The 20083-nt window shown below is 38.9% G+C and overlaps 1 protein-coding gene across 1 annotated transcript in view; it reads left to right on the top strand.

Annotated features, from left to right (window-relative positions):
- The first annotated feature begins 338 nt into the window (after positions 1–338).
- Positions 339–20083, top strand: part of LOC136885649 (omega-amidase NIT2-like) — a 48665-nt gene continuing 28920 nt past the window's right edge. Inside the window, exons 1-2 of the mRNA XM_068229899.1 lie at positions 339–462; positions 17572–17631. Of these exons, the coding sequence (XP_068086000.1) occupies positions 339–462; positions 17572–17631 (184 nt within the window). The remainder of the gene's footprint in view (positions 463–17571; positions 17632–20083) is intronic.

The following is a 20083-nucleotide window of genomic DNA, read 5'->3' as shown; positions in this document are numbered from 1 at the left end:
ATTTGATGCCCGTAGGCAACCTGTGCATCATGATGATGAAATAATGATGAAGACGACACATACACCCAGCCCCCATGCCAGGGAAATTAACCAATTATGATTAAAATTCCCGACTCTGCCAGGAATCGAACCTGGGACTCCTGTAATCAAAGGCCAGGATGCTAACCATTTAGCCATGGAGCCGGACGCTACCTACGATGAATTCTAATAATGAAGACAGCACGCACATCCAGCCCCTAAGCCATCAGAATTAACCAATGAATGTTAAAATCCCCCACCCCGCTGGGAATCAAACCCCGGATCCCTGGATCAAAGGCCAGCACGCTAACCATTTAGCCATGAAGCCAGAAGAAGAAGACGCTATGTATGGAATATTTGCCTATTATGGAATACAGGGGTATTCGCAACTGCTTCTCCTGGCTGTACTTGTGTACGACATCATTGCACGTCCGAGGTCAGACAGTGAGACAGCTTGTGCTTCGAGCAATTCGTTAGGTATCTGTTGACATTCTTATCTTCCATCTTACAAATTTTTATAAAAGAGTTCTTAGACAATTATAAATCTAATTACAATCAACTTGTACATGTTTCGTCCTTTTATCGGGGACATCATCAGCTATAGCTTAAATACCATTTAAAATTAAAACATAAAGGTATCACATAACAAGAAATGGGTAACCTGCAAACATTACTAATCAAATCCTAGAAAGTCGTCGTCATTTAAAACAATTTAGTAAAACAAAACGTGGTAATTAATAAGTTTTTTAACCGTTCTTTGAATAAGAAATCTCATCCGAACACGAATCAGCATTCTAGTTTTCCTTCCCATTCCACACCCTCCCCTATGTCCACACTTCAGGTCACTCCCACTATCCCAGCCAACACACTCTCCGCCTCACTATCAGCCTGCAACACCCTCAGTTTGGTGCAGCAGACCCTCTACAGCAACTTAAGTAAGCGAGGATGTAAGTTGCTTTTCTGTCACTTTTCATCCCATCTTTCTCTTTAGGCTCGAAATGCTACAACTTTTTCCTGTTTGTTACAGATATGTTCTTTCCATACCTTAACTTTTAAAAACCTGGCTTGAGCATGATTTCACACAATGCCCCACATAGCACAAGTCAAGATTTTCTCTAAACTCAAAAAATGGTATTATAACATATAAATCAACATGATCTGTTTTAACCTCCTGAGACCCGGGACTTGGATTTTTGGAAGATTTGACTTAAACTAGGTTCTGGGGTTAAGAAAAGAGTTAAAGCATATTCTGATTTTTTCTGCACTGATAGTTCTCACTAGTTCCCACAGATGTCACCATGTGCTAGAAATGCAGCAAGTGACAATACAAGAGGCCACATCATGCCTCAAACCTAAGGTATAGTATACTATACCGGGGGTCTTAGGAGGTTAAGAAGAACCCAAGTTTATGCCGTATTTATTTAGCGTATGGTTTATACAGACAATATACATATTTACAGGTGAGAAACAAAGTAATTTGTACTTCACAACTGAATATCAAGTTTTTCAGTACAGCGTACAACATCTGGAGTTACCAGCAGGAAGTCATCTTCATCACTGTGATAGGCTCGAATCTTACATTTCCTGATGATATGATGAATAGTCTGGTGTGAAGTTCTGCAGTCACAGTCGGGGTTAGGTAGCTTTTTCCACTTATGGAGAGTGGCTCTGCACCGGCCATGTCCTGTTCTGATTCAATTCAAGACAGTCCAGGTCTTGCATGGTAGGTGGGATCCGCTTGGAAGTCTGGGGCCTGAGAAGAAGGTATGCAGGCGCACATCTGTTGCTGCTTCCCATCTACGTTTCCACTCCTTAGCATCCATGTCAGCAGCATCATGCAGAGTTGGATGGCATGATTTTAGTCTGTTAAGATTCAAAAGTGGAAGGTCACAATGCACGGGTAGACTAGGATTTCTCAAGATCTTGTGGAATTCCTTCATAAGTGTATTAGATTGGCATAGATCATGTAGCATTATACCAATTAGGAGTGGAAGCCAATGAACTGGAGTAGATGTGATTGTGCCAGATATGATGCACTTTGTGGTATGACGACTGTTCATCCAAACTGGTGCACAGTATTCAGCACTTAAATACACCAAACCCAAGGTTGAATATCCCCGGGTAGTTCCTCACAGTTTATGGAAGATATTGTTTCGAGACTTCAACTTTTGTGCTAACTTTTATGCCTTATTTTACAGCCATCAAAAGACTTTCAAATAATATAATATTATATATTATTATTATTATTGATATTAGATGTAAAAAAGACCTGAAAATTGATCACGCAAAGCTCACTTAGAAGTTGTACATTTCTTTCTTTGCCAGGCAGCCTTCAATTTTTCTCCCATCTTGGTTCTTCGTTCTTCTGTCCACTTGGCTCCTGTCTTCTCCTTGTGGTTTCTCTCTGACTCTACTTCCCACTTGTTGCTTTCCATTCTGTAGCGGATTCAGTCTGCGATGTCGGCCACTTTGATTCCCGATTTTTGGGTCTTGGAGGACTTCCGATGTCCACCTATTTGTTTTGATGTTTTCTGTTGCCTCTAGTAAGATTCTTGTCAGGCTGTTTTCTGGAAGGCATTTGATGTGTCCGTAAAATTTTTAGGCATCTTTTTCTGATATCGGCTGCAGGGTTTGAGAGCTCCTCGGTTTTTGTACGAGATTGCAGTTGGTATCCTTCATCAATCAGTTTTGGGCCGAGGATTTTTCTGATGATGTTATGTTCCTCTTTCAGGATGTCTTCGAGTACTCTTTTTTTTTCTGTGGAGATCCAGTGTTTCACTCGCGTATAATATTTCAGGTCTGATCACGGTGTTGTAATGTTGAATTTTGGTGAAGATTGAGAGGCATTTTTTGTTGTAAATGTTTTGCGTTCGGCTGAGGGGTCTCTTCATTCTCTGGATGCGGACCTCGAGGGCCTTCTGTTCTTTTCCTGTTGGTACTACAATTTCTCCAAGATATTGGAACTTAGTTAGTTTTTCGACTGTGCCAAATTTCGTGTTCAAATTCTGGAGGTTGCAGCGGTTGCACATGACCTTGGTTTTTGAGGAGGAGATTTGTAGGCCGAATTTTTCTGAGCATTTCTTGAGGGTTTGGGATTATTATTATTATTATTATTATTATTATTATTATTATTATTATTATTATTATTAGGGGGCGGATTTCCATGACCAGTCATATTTTTTTCCTTAACATTATATCTTATAGTCTTGTATTTTCAACACGTTTCCAAGCATGATGATCAAAATTAAACATGTTTTATTGGGCATATAAATGCATATTTAGGCTTTCTTAAGTTTTATGGCATATTTTCAACAAAATATCATTATAACAGCATATTTTGGTAATTTTAATTTTAATTTCGTATTATAAAAATCAGAATAAGCTCTAGAAATTATTTTTCAGGATAGACTGGAATATACTACTGAAGAACCATTATAAAGTAGTGTATGGAATGTTTCTAACAGGTAAGAGCTATTGTTTGCTAGCTGGGTCAATTCCTGGAAACCGGGCAATCATTTACACGGAAGCAGAGGTAATTCTGCAGTTATTTGTCATTGTTCTTATCTCTCCCTTCCCCTTCCCTCTTCCACCTTCAACACACTGAATGACCTTGGTCATCAGGGAGCTTCAGTCATTCAGTTCCTTTCAATATGCCTAAAACGAAAGTCTCAATTTGTGGAAAGTTGCGAAGTTTTGTTCGCGAGTTCGGTGAAAACATATTCAGTACGGATGGAGTGATATTATTCTGTAAATTGTGTGAGGTAAAAGTTACTGCTGAAAAACGCTTCTCTGTGCAACAACACTGTAATACTGTAAAACTTAAGAATTGTGTAACTAGATATTCTGCACTCAAAAATAGGCAACGTCTGCTATTCGAAACCCCGACATCAAGTTCACAGTGTTCACAATTTTCACAAGATCTCTGCAAGATGATGGTTTCGTCTAACATTCCTTTAAAGAAACTTAACAGTCGAAGCTTCAGACAGTTTCTTGAAAAATATACAAAGCATTCTGTTCCCAACGAATCTACTCTCAGGAAGGACTATCTGACCCATTGTTATGAAGAGATGTTGGATATAATAAGGCGTGGCGTGGGAGACAGTAAGATATGGGTTTCAATAGACGAGACCACAGATGTGGATGGAAGATATGTAGCAAATGTGATTGTTGGCACGCTGAAGGAAGACCGGCCTGGAGATACATTCCTCCTGACATGTGAAGTGCTAGAGAAGACAAACCATTCCACCATTGCAGTTCTCTTCGACAATTCAATGAATCTGTTGTGGCCAAACGGGGCAAAGAGAGAGCACATTTTTCTATTTGTAACTGACGCTGCTCCGTATATGGTGAAGGCAGCCAAGGGACTTAAAATGCTATACCCGAAAATGATACATGTGACATGTCTTGCACATGCCTTGCATAGGGCAGCTGAAGAAGTTAGAAGTAGCTACCCTGAAGTTGATAAATTAATATCGAACTGTAAGAAAGTGTTTGTCAAAGCTCCGCTTTGCGTTCAGAAATTTCAAGAAGCACCTTCACTACCCCTACCTCCCAAGCCAGTTATAACGCGATGGGGGACTTGGCTTGATGCCGCAGTGTACTACTGCAACAACTTAGATGTCGTGGAGAAGATCGTGAAGTCTTTTGCAGTGGCGGTTCGTGCTTGAAGGGCTTTCGGGCGCCGCCCCGCCGCCTTTACTAAAACACGTAACATAATTTCACTCCGTAGCTGATTATATAAAGAGATGGACAATGCAGCAAAGTCTACCTTATGGTACTGTGTTATTCAGTTATTCATTGTTATCTTTATTGTTTTGGCTGTAAACGTTTCACTTTTTTTATTTTCAAAGACAAGGCAAATTCTGTCTGACCGTGGCATCCGTTCAGCAAGCACGATGTTTTCTCTTTGGTCCAGCATAATGTTTTCTCTTCAGACATTAGGCGGTCGGGTGCTGGCAGGAGAGCCCTCAGTAAGCTCCTAGAGTTTAACAAGAGTGAGGGGTGCGGGAGGAGCCTTGGAAGACGATTTGGGCTTGTCAGGGGAAGGAAGAGTGCTTAGAGCATTTAATACTTGAAGGTTATATGGGCTGTCCGGCAGAGCCCGTAGCAATGTCGCCAACCACTTTACAATGTACCTAGGCCTTTTCCCACACGTCTTACGTTAACTGTTGTTAGAGGTTAATTCCAAAACTGTTTACAAAACAGTGGATTCCATTAGACTGACTATTTAAACAATTCAATTCTAAAAATAAGCTAAAATAAATATTTAAAATCTAATCATAATGTGACGGCACTATTTGTACGTTGGTCACATTTCTTTGAGATTTGAGGAAGCCGAAAGGAATTCTGGCGTGCATTGTTTGTTTGTTCTCGTGAATGTCATTGTCGTTTGTGATCAGTGAAACAGGAGTAGCCGTGATTGCAGTAGCTGTTAGCCGGCTAATGAGTGTGTGTTTAAATGCTATTGTAGTGTAATGTTGCTGTGCAAGTGTCCAGTAGATAAAACTACGGTACCATAATAGTTTAAATAGCATTGTAAATTCTACCTTCAGTTTTAAGTGTCGTTTTAATATCTTCATTCGTGTGTTTAGGACTTACCTGCCCATTTGAAAACTAAATGTTACAGTCTTAATTTAGGAAGACAAGGAAGATGAATTCTGAAAATAGTATTTTAAGTAGTGACGGGAATTTAAGTTTTGAACATAGGATAGAATTGAAGAAATTAGGGTCTCCTCGGCCGAATTTAAATATTGCACAAGAACAAAATGCATATACTAGGAAATTCAGTCCGTCACTTTATAAGCAGGCTGACTGGTTGTGCAGATGTGAGATAAAGAATGCGTTCTTCTGTTACTCTTGTTTAGCAATGAATGTCGTTGACGCTCCATGGATATCATTCGGGGTATCAGACATAAAACACCTAGGTGAAAAAGCATAAACTGAGCGTGAAGCATATAAACGCTGGTATTGAATTTGCTATGCTTGGTAGAGTAGATATTCGATGCCAATTAGACAGCGCATACAGACTTAAAATTAAACAATCAAATGAACAGGTTTCGAAGAATTGATACATTCTTAGTAAATTAATTGATGCTATTAAGTTCTGTGGGAAGTTTGAACTAGCGCTCAGGGACCACGTCTGTCTGATAAACCAGGCATTTTTCGAGGTTTAGTCAATTTAATGTCAGAGCTAGACAGCACACTGAAAGAACATATCGAAAGAGCAAATAACAGAGTATTTGTTGGGTTATCTAATACCATACAGAACGAGCTTCTGAATTCAATCTATGCCGTGTGCCATCAAATGATTTCGGAAGAAATCTCTCAGACAAATTTTGTGGCAATTCAAGTTGATGAAACCACCGATTGTTCCACCTTATCTTAACTCGTTTTTGTTGTACGGTACGAGCTGGGTAGCAAAATAAATGAAAAATTCATAAGTTTTGTGTTGCCTGATAACCACTCAGCAGAAGTATTCTGCAGTATTCCAGGAGTTAGAAAAACTTCAGTTGGACCAAACTCCGGACAAAGTCATTGCGCAGACGTACGACGGCCTTTCAGTAATGAGTGAAAGGCAGACTGGCGTTCAAGCAAGGGTCAAGGTCGTTTACAAAAACGCTCATTTTGTGTACTGCTACGCGCATCAATTAAATTTAATTGTTGAGCGATGCGCTACTCAGAATAAGCAGGTCAGGATCTGTTTTTAGTAATTTAGAAGGGTTTTCATCATTTTTTCAAAATCTGCGAAACGAACTGCTGTTTTGGACGAAGTGGTAAAAAGGCGCATCCCAAGAAATGCCACCAGAAGGTGGAACTTCAAGGCACGATGTGTAAGTACGGTTTTTATGTACAGAAATCTGATTTTCGCTACGTGATCGTTCTGCCTCGGAAGAAGATACGTACAGTGTTTATTATTATTATTATTATTGCTAGGGGCTTTACGTCGCACCGACATAGATAGGTCTTATGGCGACGATGGGATAGGAAAGGGCTAGGAGTTGGAAGGAAGCGGCCGTGGCATTAATTAAGGTACAGCCCCAGCATTTGCCTGGTGTGAAAATGGGAAACCACGGAAAACCATCTTCAGGGCTGCCGATAGTGGGATTCTAACCTACTATCTCCCGGATGCAAGCTCACAGCCGCGCGCCTCTACGCGCACGGCCAACTCGCCCGGTCGTACAGTATTTAGCCAGTGTCATCGGATTATTATTATTATTATTATTATTATTATTATATTTCATCTACAATTATCGTGGTGCTGGACAGTGAAAACTGGGCCGTTGGAAGGGGGGGGGGGGGGAGGAGATGACGGCACAGCCCTGCCAGAGTAAAATGTCACGATCCGCCACTGGTCTTTTGATCCTGCAGAATCGTCCTCCATAAAAACCACTCAAGATTTATTTTCAAGCACTTCATTAAAAGCGGACCTGGCTTACATAAAGTCCAATTTTAATTCTTTATCTGGAGCAATCACGCAACTGGAAGTTTCAGGTGCAGAACTAAGCAATGCACTGGATGTTGTAAAGTGCATTGAACAGAAATTAAAGCATGCGAAAGGAACAATAGCATCTAGGGTGTGTAGAAAATTAGAAAATATACTGGAAAAAAATAGCGGACTTGTGTACCTGCATGGAATAAGAGACATTCTTTGTGGAAACCCTTCATCTGCAGATTTCCAGGAATTTTCTCCAAGTGATTTAACTCTATTCAAGTACGCTCCCGTTACATCATGTGATGTCGAAAGAAGTTTTTCTCGCTACAAGACGATACTCAGCGACAACAGAAGGGGATTCTCATTCAACAATCTTAAGATGCATGTGGTCATAAATTGCAACAATTCTGATAATGGAGAATAGATCAAGTATGAAAGTTTCATTCAAATAACATATGTTTTGTGTATAAATTAAAACTGATTGAATAGTGAACAGTGAAATTAACTGTAGTGTTTATGTCTTCCACAGAGTCCGTCCTTGCCTAGGAATATGCAGTGTAACCTTAACGAGTTCATGAATTATTCATCATTTTAGTTGATATTGGGTTTAAAGATTTCGAAGAATCAAACATTTTTTAAACTGTAAATTAATTGCAGCCTGTAGCAATCGTAATAAAAGTGCTTCTATGTAACGTAGATGCTATTCATTAAGTCATATTTTGAATTTTATAGGTCATATTTTTATGTTTTTTAGGTCATAAGTGCATACATATTTCATACATTTTTAGGTCATAGAAATCCGCCCCCTAATTATTATTATTATTATTATTATTATTATTATTATTATTATTATTATTACCGTGCTTTTGTGGATCACAGAGGTGAAAGAAGGTGTGGGCATGAATGGGTGAATATATGAAAATCAAAAGATTGAATTAAAACTTCAAAATTGGCAGTTTTATTTTTATTAGTCTTTCCCCTTTTTTTCTTTTCAGATTTTCTACTTTGCCAATAAAATGTCAAAACCAGGTACAATTTTAGCTCTTGAACTATAAAAACAATCTAAAAAATTAACAAACTATAAAAACAATCTAGAATAATCATATAACCATTTTACGTGCTGAACTTGAAGCTCCCAATTACAATTTTTACCTGAGCACTACTGCTTCTTTAAATCAATAGTCAAGGAGACGGATCTCCCAATTTCTTTTACATCAACAGTAAGAGCATCTTTGCAGGGTTTACACTTAGGAATCTATTTTTGAAAATTCACACTCTTCAGGCCTATCAAAGGCACAACCTATATTTAACAAAATTAAACAATATTCACTACCTTAACTGGTCAACAGTCTGATATCTTTAACATGAAATAAATGGAGTTAAACAGGGGTAACAAGTACCCATTCTACATGGCCTTTGGTAAAAACAAAAAGTTAAATTACTGGCCCAAAAACCAAAATGGTGAGGAGGCGAACTCTTGCACTCGTAAAAATTTACATTAAATGTATAAAACCCTATTTGGGCTTATGGCCTGACGCTACAGAGGATAAGCCTATACTACTGAGGTGACTAGATAGAGAAAAATATTAAAGTTACAGAAATTACAAGATAGAAAAGGTTACAAAATCATAGTTCTCAAAATCAAGTTGAGAGGGAATACGAGAGGGTACCTCACTCTCTATTCCCTGATTACGGTTAACTTCTTTCAGCTTGTTTGGTGTTTACATTTAGAGTTTGAAATTTACATTTTAGAAAATGAATTTACATTACTAAAGATTAAAACCTTCCCCTCGAGATAGCTTTGAAAGGCTATCAGATTTTAAACTGGATCTGCCATTACCTTGAGCTGGTTGACCTCCAGAAGATGGACGAGGAGCCTCCGTTACGAACACACACTAGACTGCAGACTGGAGTGATCACAAAGACAACCTGGTCAGAAACGTGCCAGCTTTTGTAGCAGAGGGGAAGGTTCCAGAATATTCTGGGCCAAGGGCCCGACACACCCCCAATTCTCATTGGATGATCATGTAAATAACAGAAAGTTTTGATTGGTCGAAAAATAAATGTAAAACATTTTTCATTGGCCAACATCTTAAGTTGGCGGGAAGAGATAGAAGTGTTGTAAACTTTAGAGCACTGAAAACAAAGTATAAACAATTCAGTTTTGGAAACCTTAACATACAAAATTACTCTTGAATTTTGCTATTTGCTTTACGTCGCACCGACACAGATAGGTCTTATGGCGACGATGGAACAGGAAAGGCCTTGGAATGGAAAGGAAGCGGCCGTGGCCTTAAGTAAGGTACTGCCCCAGCATTTGCCTAGTGTGAAAATGGGAAACTGTGGAAAACCATCTTCAGGGCTGCTGACAGTGGGGTTCGAACCCACTAACTCCTGGATGCGAGCTAACAGCTGTGCGCCCGTGCCCACACGGCCAACTCACCTGGTACTCTTGAATTTTAATAGTTCATCTTCACACCAGAGAGCACAACATAAGTTCATAGGAGCGACATCTGTTGAGAAATGTTCAAACTACTTGTATTAGTTGTTGCAAGCTTTATATTTCAAATGGCATTTCCACGGTGCTTAATTTAAATGCGCGGGGCTGGTGTACCTCCGGTATTATTATTATTATTATTATTATTATTATTATTATTATTATTATTATTATTATTATTATTATTATTATTATTATTATTATTATTATTGACGTACAGAAGTGAAACTGTCTTTTAGTCATTCAGAGAAACAGAATTGAAAAAATCCGATAAGTAGAGAGAACAATAGCTAGAACATGCATAAATTAAAAAATATCAAAAAGATGGACAATGGTGGATAGTGCCAAATGAATTGGTGAAAAGAGAACTGGAGCGCATAACAGATGCTCTATGGAAGAAGAAGATCCCTTTTTTGTTCACATTATGAGGACGCCAGAAACCAGATTACCAAGAAAAATTATAGAACTCTGGAATCTGAAACAACAAGTAAGATGGATTAAAGAAATTAGAGAGGATATGGAAGAACTAGAAATAACTCTGGATTATTTACAAAACAAATCAGAAAATATAAAGAAACTGAAAACATAAAAATAAGATGTAAACAATAAAATAGCACAAACGACATACAATGAAAACGGTATTTACAGATGAGGAACGACATTAAAGGTCAGAATGAATGAAAAACTACTGGGCAATTCGTAAAGGAATCCTATCAAAGAAGATGACCAGAAAATTATTGACTGAAGTGGTCCAATGAGGCTGTAAAAGAAGAAGAAGAAGAACCTTGTTTCTTTATGGGGATTGGAAATAGTTGTATTCCAATTAGTTTACTCTCCATCATTAAAACTGTAAATGATATTCCATATTTGGCAGCTTTCCTCTAATAATAATAATATCATCATTGAGAATGGACACTCAAAGAATAGCATATTGTCATTATGCCTGCAAAAATCACTATGTGAAATATTTCAGCTTAGAACTTGGCCTGGTAAGGTTCAATATTATGTGAGTAATTTCAAAGAATTTTCACTCTTATGATATACGGTATGTGCTGCGGGTCAGTATTTCTCGCACATTATTATCACATGGCAAGTTTTTCAGGTGCAACGATGATATAAGATCCTCACATTCCACGAGAAAAAGAAAATCTGAGTCCCATGGGTGAAAGAAATCGATCACAATTTACAAAAACATGGGATCAAGACGGAAGATGTAGGAAACAGGAAAGCAATATGCTAGAAAATTGTGGAAGTGAAGAATCTCTCAAAGAAGAAATTAAAAGGATCAATAAGGATATTTTCAGAAGAAGAATGAGCTAGGACAAGCCAGAGAGTAAAGGAGTATTGGCAAAAGGGGAAGGAAAGAGAAAAGAACTCGAGAAAATATCAGGAGTTTTGTAATATTAGTCGTGCTGGCTGAAACGAGTACCAACAAGAAATAAAAATAATATGAGGGAAATCCTGTTGAAGAAAATGGGGAGTTCAGAAGATGACATAACCACGAAATACACATACGTGGAAAAGATCACTGACGCAGTTTGGAAAATATTGCATTTTATGGCCACTTGACTCAACTGAGCACAGAGATATTGACCAAACAGATCTTCACCCACTTTGAATGAAAACCAAAGGAGCCTGGCTCACTGAGCTGGAGAGAGTCCTGCAATAAGTGGTAATCACACTTAAAGATAGTAAGGTGTAGGACTCCTTTAAAGAGCAACATCACTCACATAGGGCTTTCTAAGAAAAACCAAAACTAAAGACAGGAAAGGCATGTTTCAAGGAGGGAAAAGAAAAAACACCAAATAAATAAGCAAAAGTTTTAGACAAAAGTTAAGAGCATGGAAGAAGATAAAAAACAGTTGAAATTACATCTTCCTTAGTTGGCTAGAATGCAGGAATAATATTAATAATGTTAAATCACTGCAAGTGTTCAGGCTTTCTTAAATCGTAAGATAATCAGCATTTTGCCCCAATATCACAGCGGGCTCATCAATTGGAATGCCATGCCTCTCCGATGTACAACGTTCAGACATCACTTCTAGCCAAGGGCGCCCATGTCCGGAGGCAAGGGGGGGACGCATCCCCCCCCCCCCCAAGCTCTTAGGGAAAGGAAAAAATCTAATATAGTCAGGTGTTTTTCTTTCAAGAAAATGATTTAAAAGTCAATATTACGTAGATGTGGTAGGGGATACCATGGGTGGTATTCTGTCGTGGAATACAACTCGCTATTCATCTTCCAGAATAAGTTATTAAAAATACTACATAACCCCAAGTCTAGGACCCCGCCCGTACAAACTATCCTATGGGCCTAGCCTCCTTTGAATATTTTCAATTTTTGTTGATTTGGTATTCTCCGTTGGTGAAATTAAATAATGGTTTCCTGTTGGGAACTTCGTTTTGAATTTGAAAACCAAAGCAGCCATACACTGACATGCCAAAAGTCATGGTATAGCAGTATTTAAAGGTAATAATTGGTGGTACCACCGTAATGTGACATCTTGGAAGTATCCAGACCTGTATCAGTGTATCAGGTGTGTATCTGGTATCGTGTTGGTCGTGGTAAGGCGACATAAATTACATATCATCTTTTGAATGAGTCTTGATAGTGGAAGCCAGATGAATTAAATATTCCATTGCCGAAGTTGTGTGGATTTAACATTCCTCGATCAATCACGTCACATGTATATCGGGAATACCTCATGGAAGGCACTACCACCCACAGTGGCCGGCCACGGATGTTTACTGATTAGCGGTGTCTGGCCAGAATTTTCTGTGGTAACAAACAAGCCACACTGGCTTAAATCACACTCACATTCAATGCAAGAGGTACCAGATGCATATCCAGTAGGTGAGTGCATTGTTCATGTCAGGAAAAGAAGACCAACCAAAGTGACCTTGTTAACACCGTAGCACTGGACAGATCTTTTCACCTGGGTGTGTGACATTGCAGACATGTAGCCTGATCCGATGACTCCCTGTTCCAGTTGTTTCGAGCTGATGGTACGGTTCAGATATGGTGCAGACTCCATGAAGGCATGACAACAAGGCACCATACAGGCTATAAACTCCATAATGGTTAGCACATGGCAGGGGCTGGATCCAATGATCCACCTGAACAGGTTGTTGACCAGTGACTGCTATACTGAACTGCTTGGTGCCCACTTGCAGCTCTTCATGGACTTCACTGCAGTAGTGACAGTATAGTAGGTCTATTTTCTGGTTCCGTGGGACCAATGACCTTGATATTTCACCCCCTTAAAAAATATAAATAATACTATAAAACAGTAACACAATCAAAATAACATATGCAAGAGAAAACACTTTCAAAACAACTAACACTACAGAAATAGACAGAATACTCAAGATAAGAAGAATCAGAATGTGCATGAACAAAAACTACTAAGAAAATGGATACTGGAGACTAGCTTCTAATGAAGCAGTCTACAATAAAATGGAACCAGTAATGAGCACACTCAAGAAGAAATGAATCTTTTTCTTTGGACATATATTTAGGACACTAGGAAACAGGATTATCAGGCAAATTATAGAAAAATTATGGAACAGAAAGAGCAACATTAGGTGGATTATAGAAATCAAGTAAGACATGAGGAACTACAAATTACAATATAAAATTTTTGTAGAAAAAAAGACAAAATAAATTTCACACACAAACAAACCAGACTAAAAACCAAGGTCAACAGACAAACAGTGGGACAGGTGATTTCAGGTGAAGAAAGAAAGTTAAGATCCGAGAGAATGAAGAAGTGCTGGGCTGACAGGATTCTGAAAAATCCTTTTTATAAAATACACTAAAGTGTTCCAATGACGGCCATAAAAGTAAATAAAATAATGTGTCTTGGTGAAGATCTTTTGATTTGATGCTGTATAGGTTACCTGTGTGTCTGTGAGGATAGGCTCTCAATTCTCATTTACTGAAGATGGCACGAACACTCAGCTCACAAGCCAGAGAAATTAACCAATGAAAGTTAAAATCCCCAATCCGGCCAGAAATTGAACCCGGAACCTATTGGACCAACCATTTAGCCATAAGTTGGATAATAATAATAACATGGTCGACATCATAGAAGACCGTGGAGAAACATACAAAGAAAACAGATAGGAAGTGGTCCACAGAACGCAAGATGCAACATAGTGCATTCATGAAGAGATTTTGGGAGGATAAGAAGGCGAAAACCATCTGGCCAGCGAACAAATTTGAATGTTCTCTTTGAATGGGCATAACGAAGGAATAATAATAATAACAATAATAATAATGATCTGGCTTGATAAGGAAAAGACCAACTAATCGAAACAGACTTTCAACGTATTAGGTCGTGTTACGTACATGGTGTCCCTCTGGTGTCCGGCTGGCCATTTTTGTTCTGTACTTAACATCTCTTCAACACGTACTACATGTATGTAACACGACCTAATACGTTGAAAGTCTGTTTCGATTACAATGCGGTCGTGAAAATTCAATATTCAAAAGACCAACTACCCCACACTTCTCACCTTACTTACTAATAGCATAATAGTATGCCCCTTGTCCCTTTATACGATAACATGGCACTGCTTTGGATTTCTGCCAGTGATGGGAAAACTACAAAATAAAATTAAATGGGCTCAATTACCATTACCTGAGAAAATGTTAACTCTGTTACAATTACTAATTACTTTTTCAACAAGTAATCAGTAAAATTACAATTACTTCACAGAACAGCTTTTAAGGAATGACTGACGTTTTTTTCACAGAGGAATGGAATGATACCAAAGTTTGCAAGAAAAAAATGCATTACTTCAATTTTGTGTTTTTTAGCATACAGACGTAAAGTGGTTATCGTCACTAAGTGGGACTAAACAAACTTTCAAAATTTTTGTTCCCAAGCGAAGTTTGCATGCCACATTCGTGTTTTCATTACTTTCAGCATAACTAATTCAAAATATTTATTCAGATAGGGAAATGTATATTCCTTTAACCTTCGCCGCCGCATGTTTATTCTAGCTCCATTCTCGACCACGTACCCTGTAGGTGGAGTTCGTAGAATAACATCCATGGTATCCTCTTAGTATTGGTGATTTTTGTTTCAAGAGGAAGTACAACTAGGCAACCATCCTCTATATAACACTAATCAGAGAGAAAGAAATGGAAGGGACCCGACACTTCGAAAAATGAAGGTATCAGTCAAAGAAAGACAAGGGGCACGTTGGGCGTGAAAATGAAAGACTCCCTAGGCCTCGAGTGCTCTAATACTGTTGGGGTCGGAAAAGAACAAGAGTTGACCAAGGGAGGTCAGATAGGATAGATTGAGGAACCTGGCAGAAGTAAGTGGAAGCAATGCCAGGACTCAGCTAAGGGCCCCGTGGCCCCAACCCACGCTCCCAAGTTAAGAGCTCCTGGGCCCCTTTTAGTCGCCTCGTATGATAGGCAGAGGATACTGTGGGTGTTATTCTATGCCCCCACCAACAGTGAGTTTCATTTTACTCCCATCATGGCCCTTCCTTTTCTTTTGCCGATATCTTCCATTTTTCCTTCTGGATAGTGATAATAGAGGATGTTGCCCAGTATACTTTACCTTAAAACAATAATCACTACAACCACCATCGTCTCGACGACGTAGTACACGATTATCTGAATTTCAACCAGTAACCACAACAATCTGCGAGTAAGTGAACGAGTGCGTGTCTTATCCTGGAATTAAACCCTTGGCGCGACGCCTTGCGAGCGCTGGGACTCCGAAGTAGCCGAGCTCTCGATGCGATATATATCGATCACTAGAATGTAACGATTACTAAAATGTAATGATTACAATTTTATTTTTAGGAGTAAATTGCAAGTAAAAATTACATTTTGTGACAAGTAACGATTTAGAGTGAAAATTACTGACAAAGTAATCGCTACAAGTAACTCTGATTTCTAGAACCACATCACTAACTGTTGTGCTTTTTGAGAATCGAGGATGACGTAAAAAATAAACAAACTGGCTACGTACTGTCAAATGTACCTATCTAGTGAAACTACAATACGTCATTCGACCAGGTCAGGAATGGAACAAGACCATTTACAATAGTATATTGTAGTTGGTCTTGAATGGAATGAATGAAGCGCCCATCTAGCGGCGATTTGTCGGCTATCGAAACCAGTCGCACTCCTCTGGGTAATGACAGATGAAATGAAATGAAATTATATTGATGAGTAGCCTATTGTTGGAATGAAAGATGACGGGGAAAACCTGAGTACCCGGAGAAAAACCTGTCCAGCCTCTCACATGGAGTGACCAGGATTTGAACCACGGAACCCAGCGGTGAAAACCGGTGCGGCGCTATCACCTGAGCCACGGAGGCTCTATAAGCTGAAAGATAAATCGAGGAAAACGGGTTTAACGCCAATTTAACCTCTAACTTTCGTTAATATCAAGTATCAATCGGTTACCATTAATCTACATTTACGGCTGCCGCATAGATGGCAGATTGTTTCAGTTCTTTTCTGTTCTTAAATGATTTCAAAGAAGTTGGAAATATATCACTCATCCCCATTGATAAATTATTGCAATCCCTAACTCCTCTTCCTATAAACGAATATTTGCCCCAATTTGTCCTATTGAATTCCAATTTTAATTTTACAATGTTTCCTACATACTTCTATTGTGAGGTCAATATAGATCTGGCTTCCCTCTACAGTCTGTGTTGTAAACAACTGTACGGTACGTTTGTTTACCTTTTGTACACTAATGGGAAAGAAACAAAGGTGGGAAAAGGGTATATTCCGCAGTGAATCGTCAGATTAGAGAGCGACAGTTAACAGCAAAATTGGATCAACTTTTCGTTCCAGTAACTTAAGAGAATCCTGTTCGGCGATCGATGCCGTTTTATTTTTTCGGCTATTACCGGTCGTTACTTCTGACTTGTCCTCGAGCAGCGCTAATGGGAAGGAATGGGAAGTAGAAGTAAGTCACTCAGGTAAATCCTTAACCTTGGTGAAATAATTCTTGTTGCCAACAAACATGATTTGTGTTTCAAATAGCATCAACTGGAGTACCGCATTAATTGACATAAGATTAAAAGAAAGAAAGCCGGACATTTGTATACCAGGTATCCTTAATGCATTTACTCTATACTCACAGATCTCCAACCAATTTATATGATGAGCAGCATTTTAAAACATATTTAAGGATGAGTAAAAGCAGTGAAATTAACGCTCAATAGCCAGATTACCAAATGACGTAATGTAGATGTTAAAGCAGCTATATGGTATGGAATAAAATACCACAGAACACCAATATATAATTTACGTAAGTTATTGGTGCTGGCACGGTCGACTCTAGGTATTGCGAATGGAAAACTATCCAAAGAATAAAACGAAGTCCAATCATTCGCTGCCTTCAATATGGCTAGGTGGCGGCACCGAACACTATTTTCATAAGGCCCACCATGCTCTTAACAAAACAATTTAAAAAGGAAATTACAATAAATGTGTGTCCAAACCTTGTCCCGTTTCTGTACGGAGTGTGGTATGAAGTGAGATTAATCTCCATACCGTGTTTTTACGACCGGATGTCCTTCCTGACGTCAACCTCATCAGAGGATTTATTGGGATGAAATGAATGGCATAATATATATATAGGAAAAGAGAAGGTGAAACTGGTGCCAGCACATAGCCTACTCCTATCGATAGTATCAAAGGGTCCGCTGAAGGGTTAGCGTCACCATCCGATGGATGAATCACCATCAACAGCAACATATGGCCTCACTCCATATGAACACTATGGAGAGGTTTGGGATTGAATCCAGGCTTATGGCACACAATCAAGTGATTAGATTGTATACCACTACCTCTCCTACCCTGCTGGCCGACATTCTGACGGTGAATATTTTTCGACCAACGGGATTCGAACTGGCTAACGATGGTGTCATACCATATACAGACGTGGCCAAATTATTAGAATAAAGTTCAATTTCAGTCTAATGGTGCCTAAAATGGCTGAATATGCCCATAAGTAGATAAGTGGTGGATTAATTCTGATAGGCATAATGGTATTTGATATATTTTGTACCTCTGGGATACTTTTGCTCGACAACAGTTGGCAAGAATGAAGAACAAATGAATGATGAAATGCACATGTTGTTCAGCTGAGATTTCCCGCCTTGTGACTACTGCCGAGTGTTCATAGCTTTTGTGTTTCTGTTGTTGTGCACTGCAATTTAATCATTGTTTTTGTGTAATACAGTTCAACTAAAAGGTATTTTGAAGTATTCAAAGTGTGTTCTAACCCTGATGAGTCAGTGGTGTTCCATTATTGTGTGAGTGAAATATTTTGAGGTTATGGGGAAAAAGTGTGACTTTTCCCCAAGAAAAATTGGCATAGTAAGGACCTTACTTGCTTAAAAGATTTACGCACAACAAGCAATAGCCCAGAAATTAGGTATTTCACAAACTTCAGTGAATAGAATTAAAAAACATGAAAATGGTGGACAAATATATGCTCAGGACCGAGCAGCCAAGTGTGGACGGAGCAAGATTTTGAGCCCCAGAACTTAAGAATCTTGTGATTAGTAATCGCAAACTTAAAAGTACTGACCTGAGCAAGACAATGGAGCAATGAGGGGTTAATATATCCCCCAGATCTGTACGAAGAGAGTTGTTCAACAGCGGCTTGAAAGCAAAGAGACCACAGAAGAAGGCTAAGATTACACCTTCCATGGCTTCCGGCGACTTCAATGGGCCAAGATTCATCAAAACTGCTCAGCGGATGAATGGAAGAAGGTATGTAGTATTTCAAAGGTTTTATAATTATTTTGTGAGCTAAAACCTGCTAATATATTCGATTTACTTTTATGATTACATGGAATACAAAAGTTCCTGCCATTGTTTACTACATTTTACAACATTGTAATGGACCAGTTATTAGAGGAAGCTTTATTTCTTTCATCAGGTATGCTTCAGCGATGAAAGTATCTTCTCCGTCGGAGAAGGGACCAGCCAATATGTGAGACGAAGGGAGGGAGAGGCGTTCAAGTCCGACTGTATACAGCAAACTGTGAAACATCCTACGGCAATTATGGTGTGGAGTGTCATGTCATGGCATGGTTGCGGGGAAATATACATTGTTGAAGGGACAATGAAACACGATCAGTACATAAAAGTGCTGAAACACAAGCTGATACCAAAAATGGACCGATGGTATGGGGGAGAAGACTGCATCTTTATGCAGGATGGTGCCCCATGCCACAGAGCAAAAAAGTCATGGATTTTTTTTGGAACAGATCGGCTTAGAGTTACTGGATTGGCCTGGAAATAGCCCAGATATTAACCCCATTGAAAATCTATGGGCTATTGTCAAGAAAAAATTGAGAAAGACCAAAATAACAACACGGGATGAGCTCATTGCTAAGGTCCAAGAAATCTGGTTTAAGGACGATGACGTCAGAAATGCATGCCAAACACTGATTAATGGGATGCCAAGGCGAATCAAGGCCCTCATTCAGTCTAAAGGGTGGCATACAAAGTACTAAAACAACAATCTCCCTAATTTGTCGATGTAACAAAAATTTTTGTCAATAAATTCTGAAAATCCAATTTTATTCTAATAATTTGGCCACGTCTGTAGACTTAACGCTTTAACGATTGTGGCCACCAGAGCAGAGACGGCAGATTGTCCACCAAATACGGACTGATGCATGCAATCATCTCCCCAATATCTGCATATTGACATGAGAGCTGGACAATTCAAAAAGCGAACAGAAAAAAGGTGGCTGTTTTCGAACTACGATTTGTTTAAATGTGATCTCTTGTGATGCATGAGAATATTTCCATTCAAATTTTGGGAGAGATATTGAAATTACGCATTCGAATACATTTGTTTTTACGTAGGATATCAATAATATACGAATAGATCAAACAGACGTGTATATTGGTTCTGAAAAGTCTGTAGACTTAAGACTTATCTGCATACAATTAAGGACCACAGATATTAAATTCATTGAACCTTCTGCGTTTACATAAGGAGGCTGCTAGCTAAGGCGTTAAATTTGGAGAAGGTGGTAGACGATTTTATGTCAGGAAAGCGGGCATTCCTTCAGAGAACTACAGTACATTTCCCAATGAAGACTGTTAAAGTGATACATCTGGTCGCGAG

The sequence above is a fragment of the Anabrus simplex genome, chromosome 1 (genome assembly GCF_040414725.1).
Source record: "Anabrus simplex isolate iqAnaSimp1 chromosome 1, ASM4041472v1, whole genome shotgun sequence".
Classification (NCBI taxonomy): Eukaryota; Metazoa; Arthropoda; class Insecta; order Orthoptera; family Tettigoniidae; genus Anabrus; species Anabrus simplex.
This window is presented reverse-complemented; position numbering and strand designations above follow the sequence as displayed.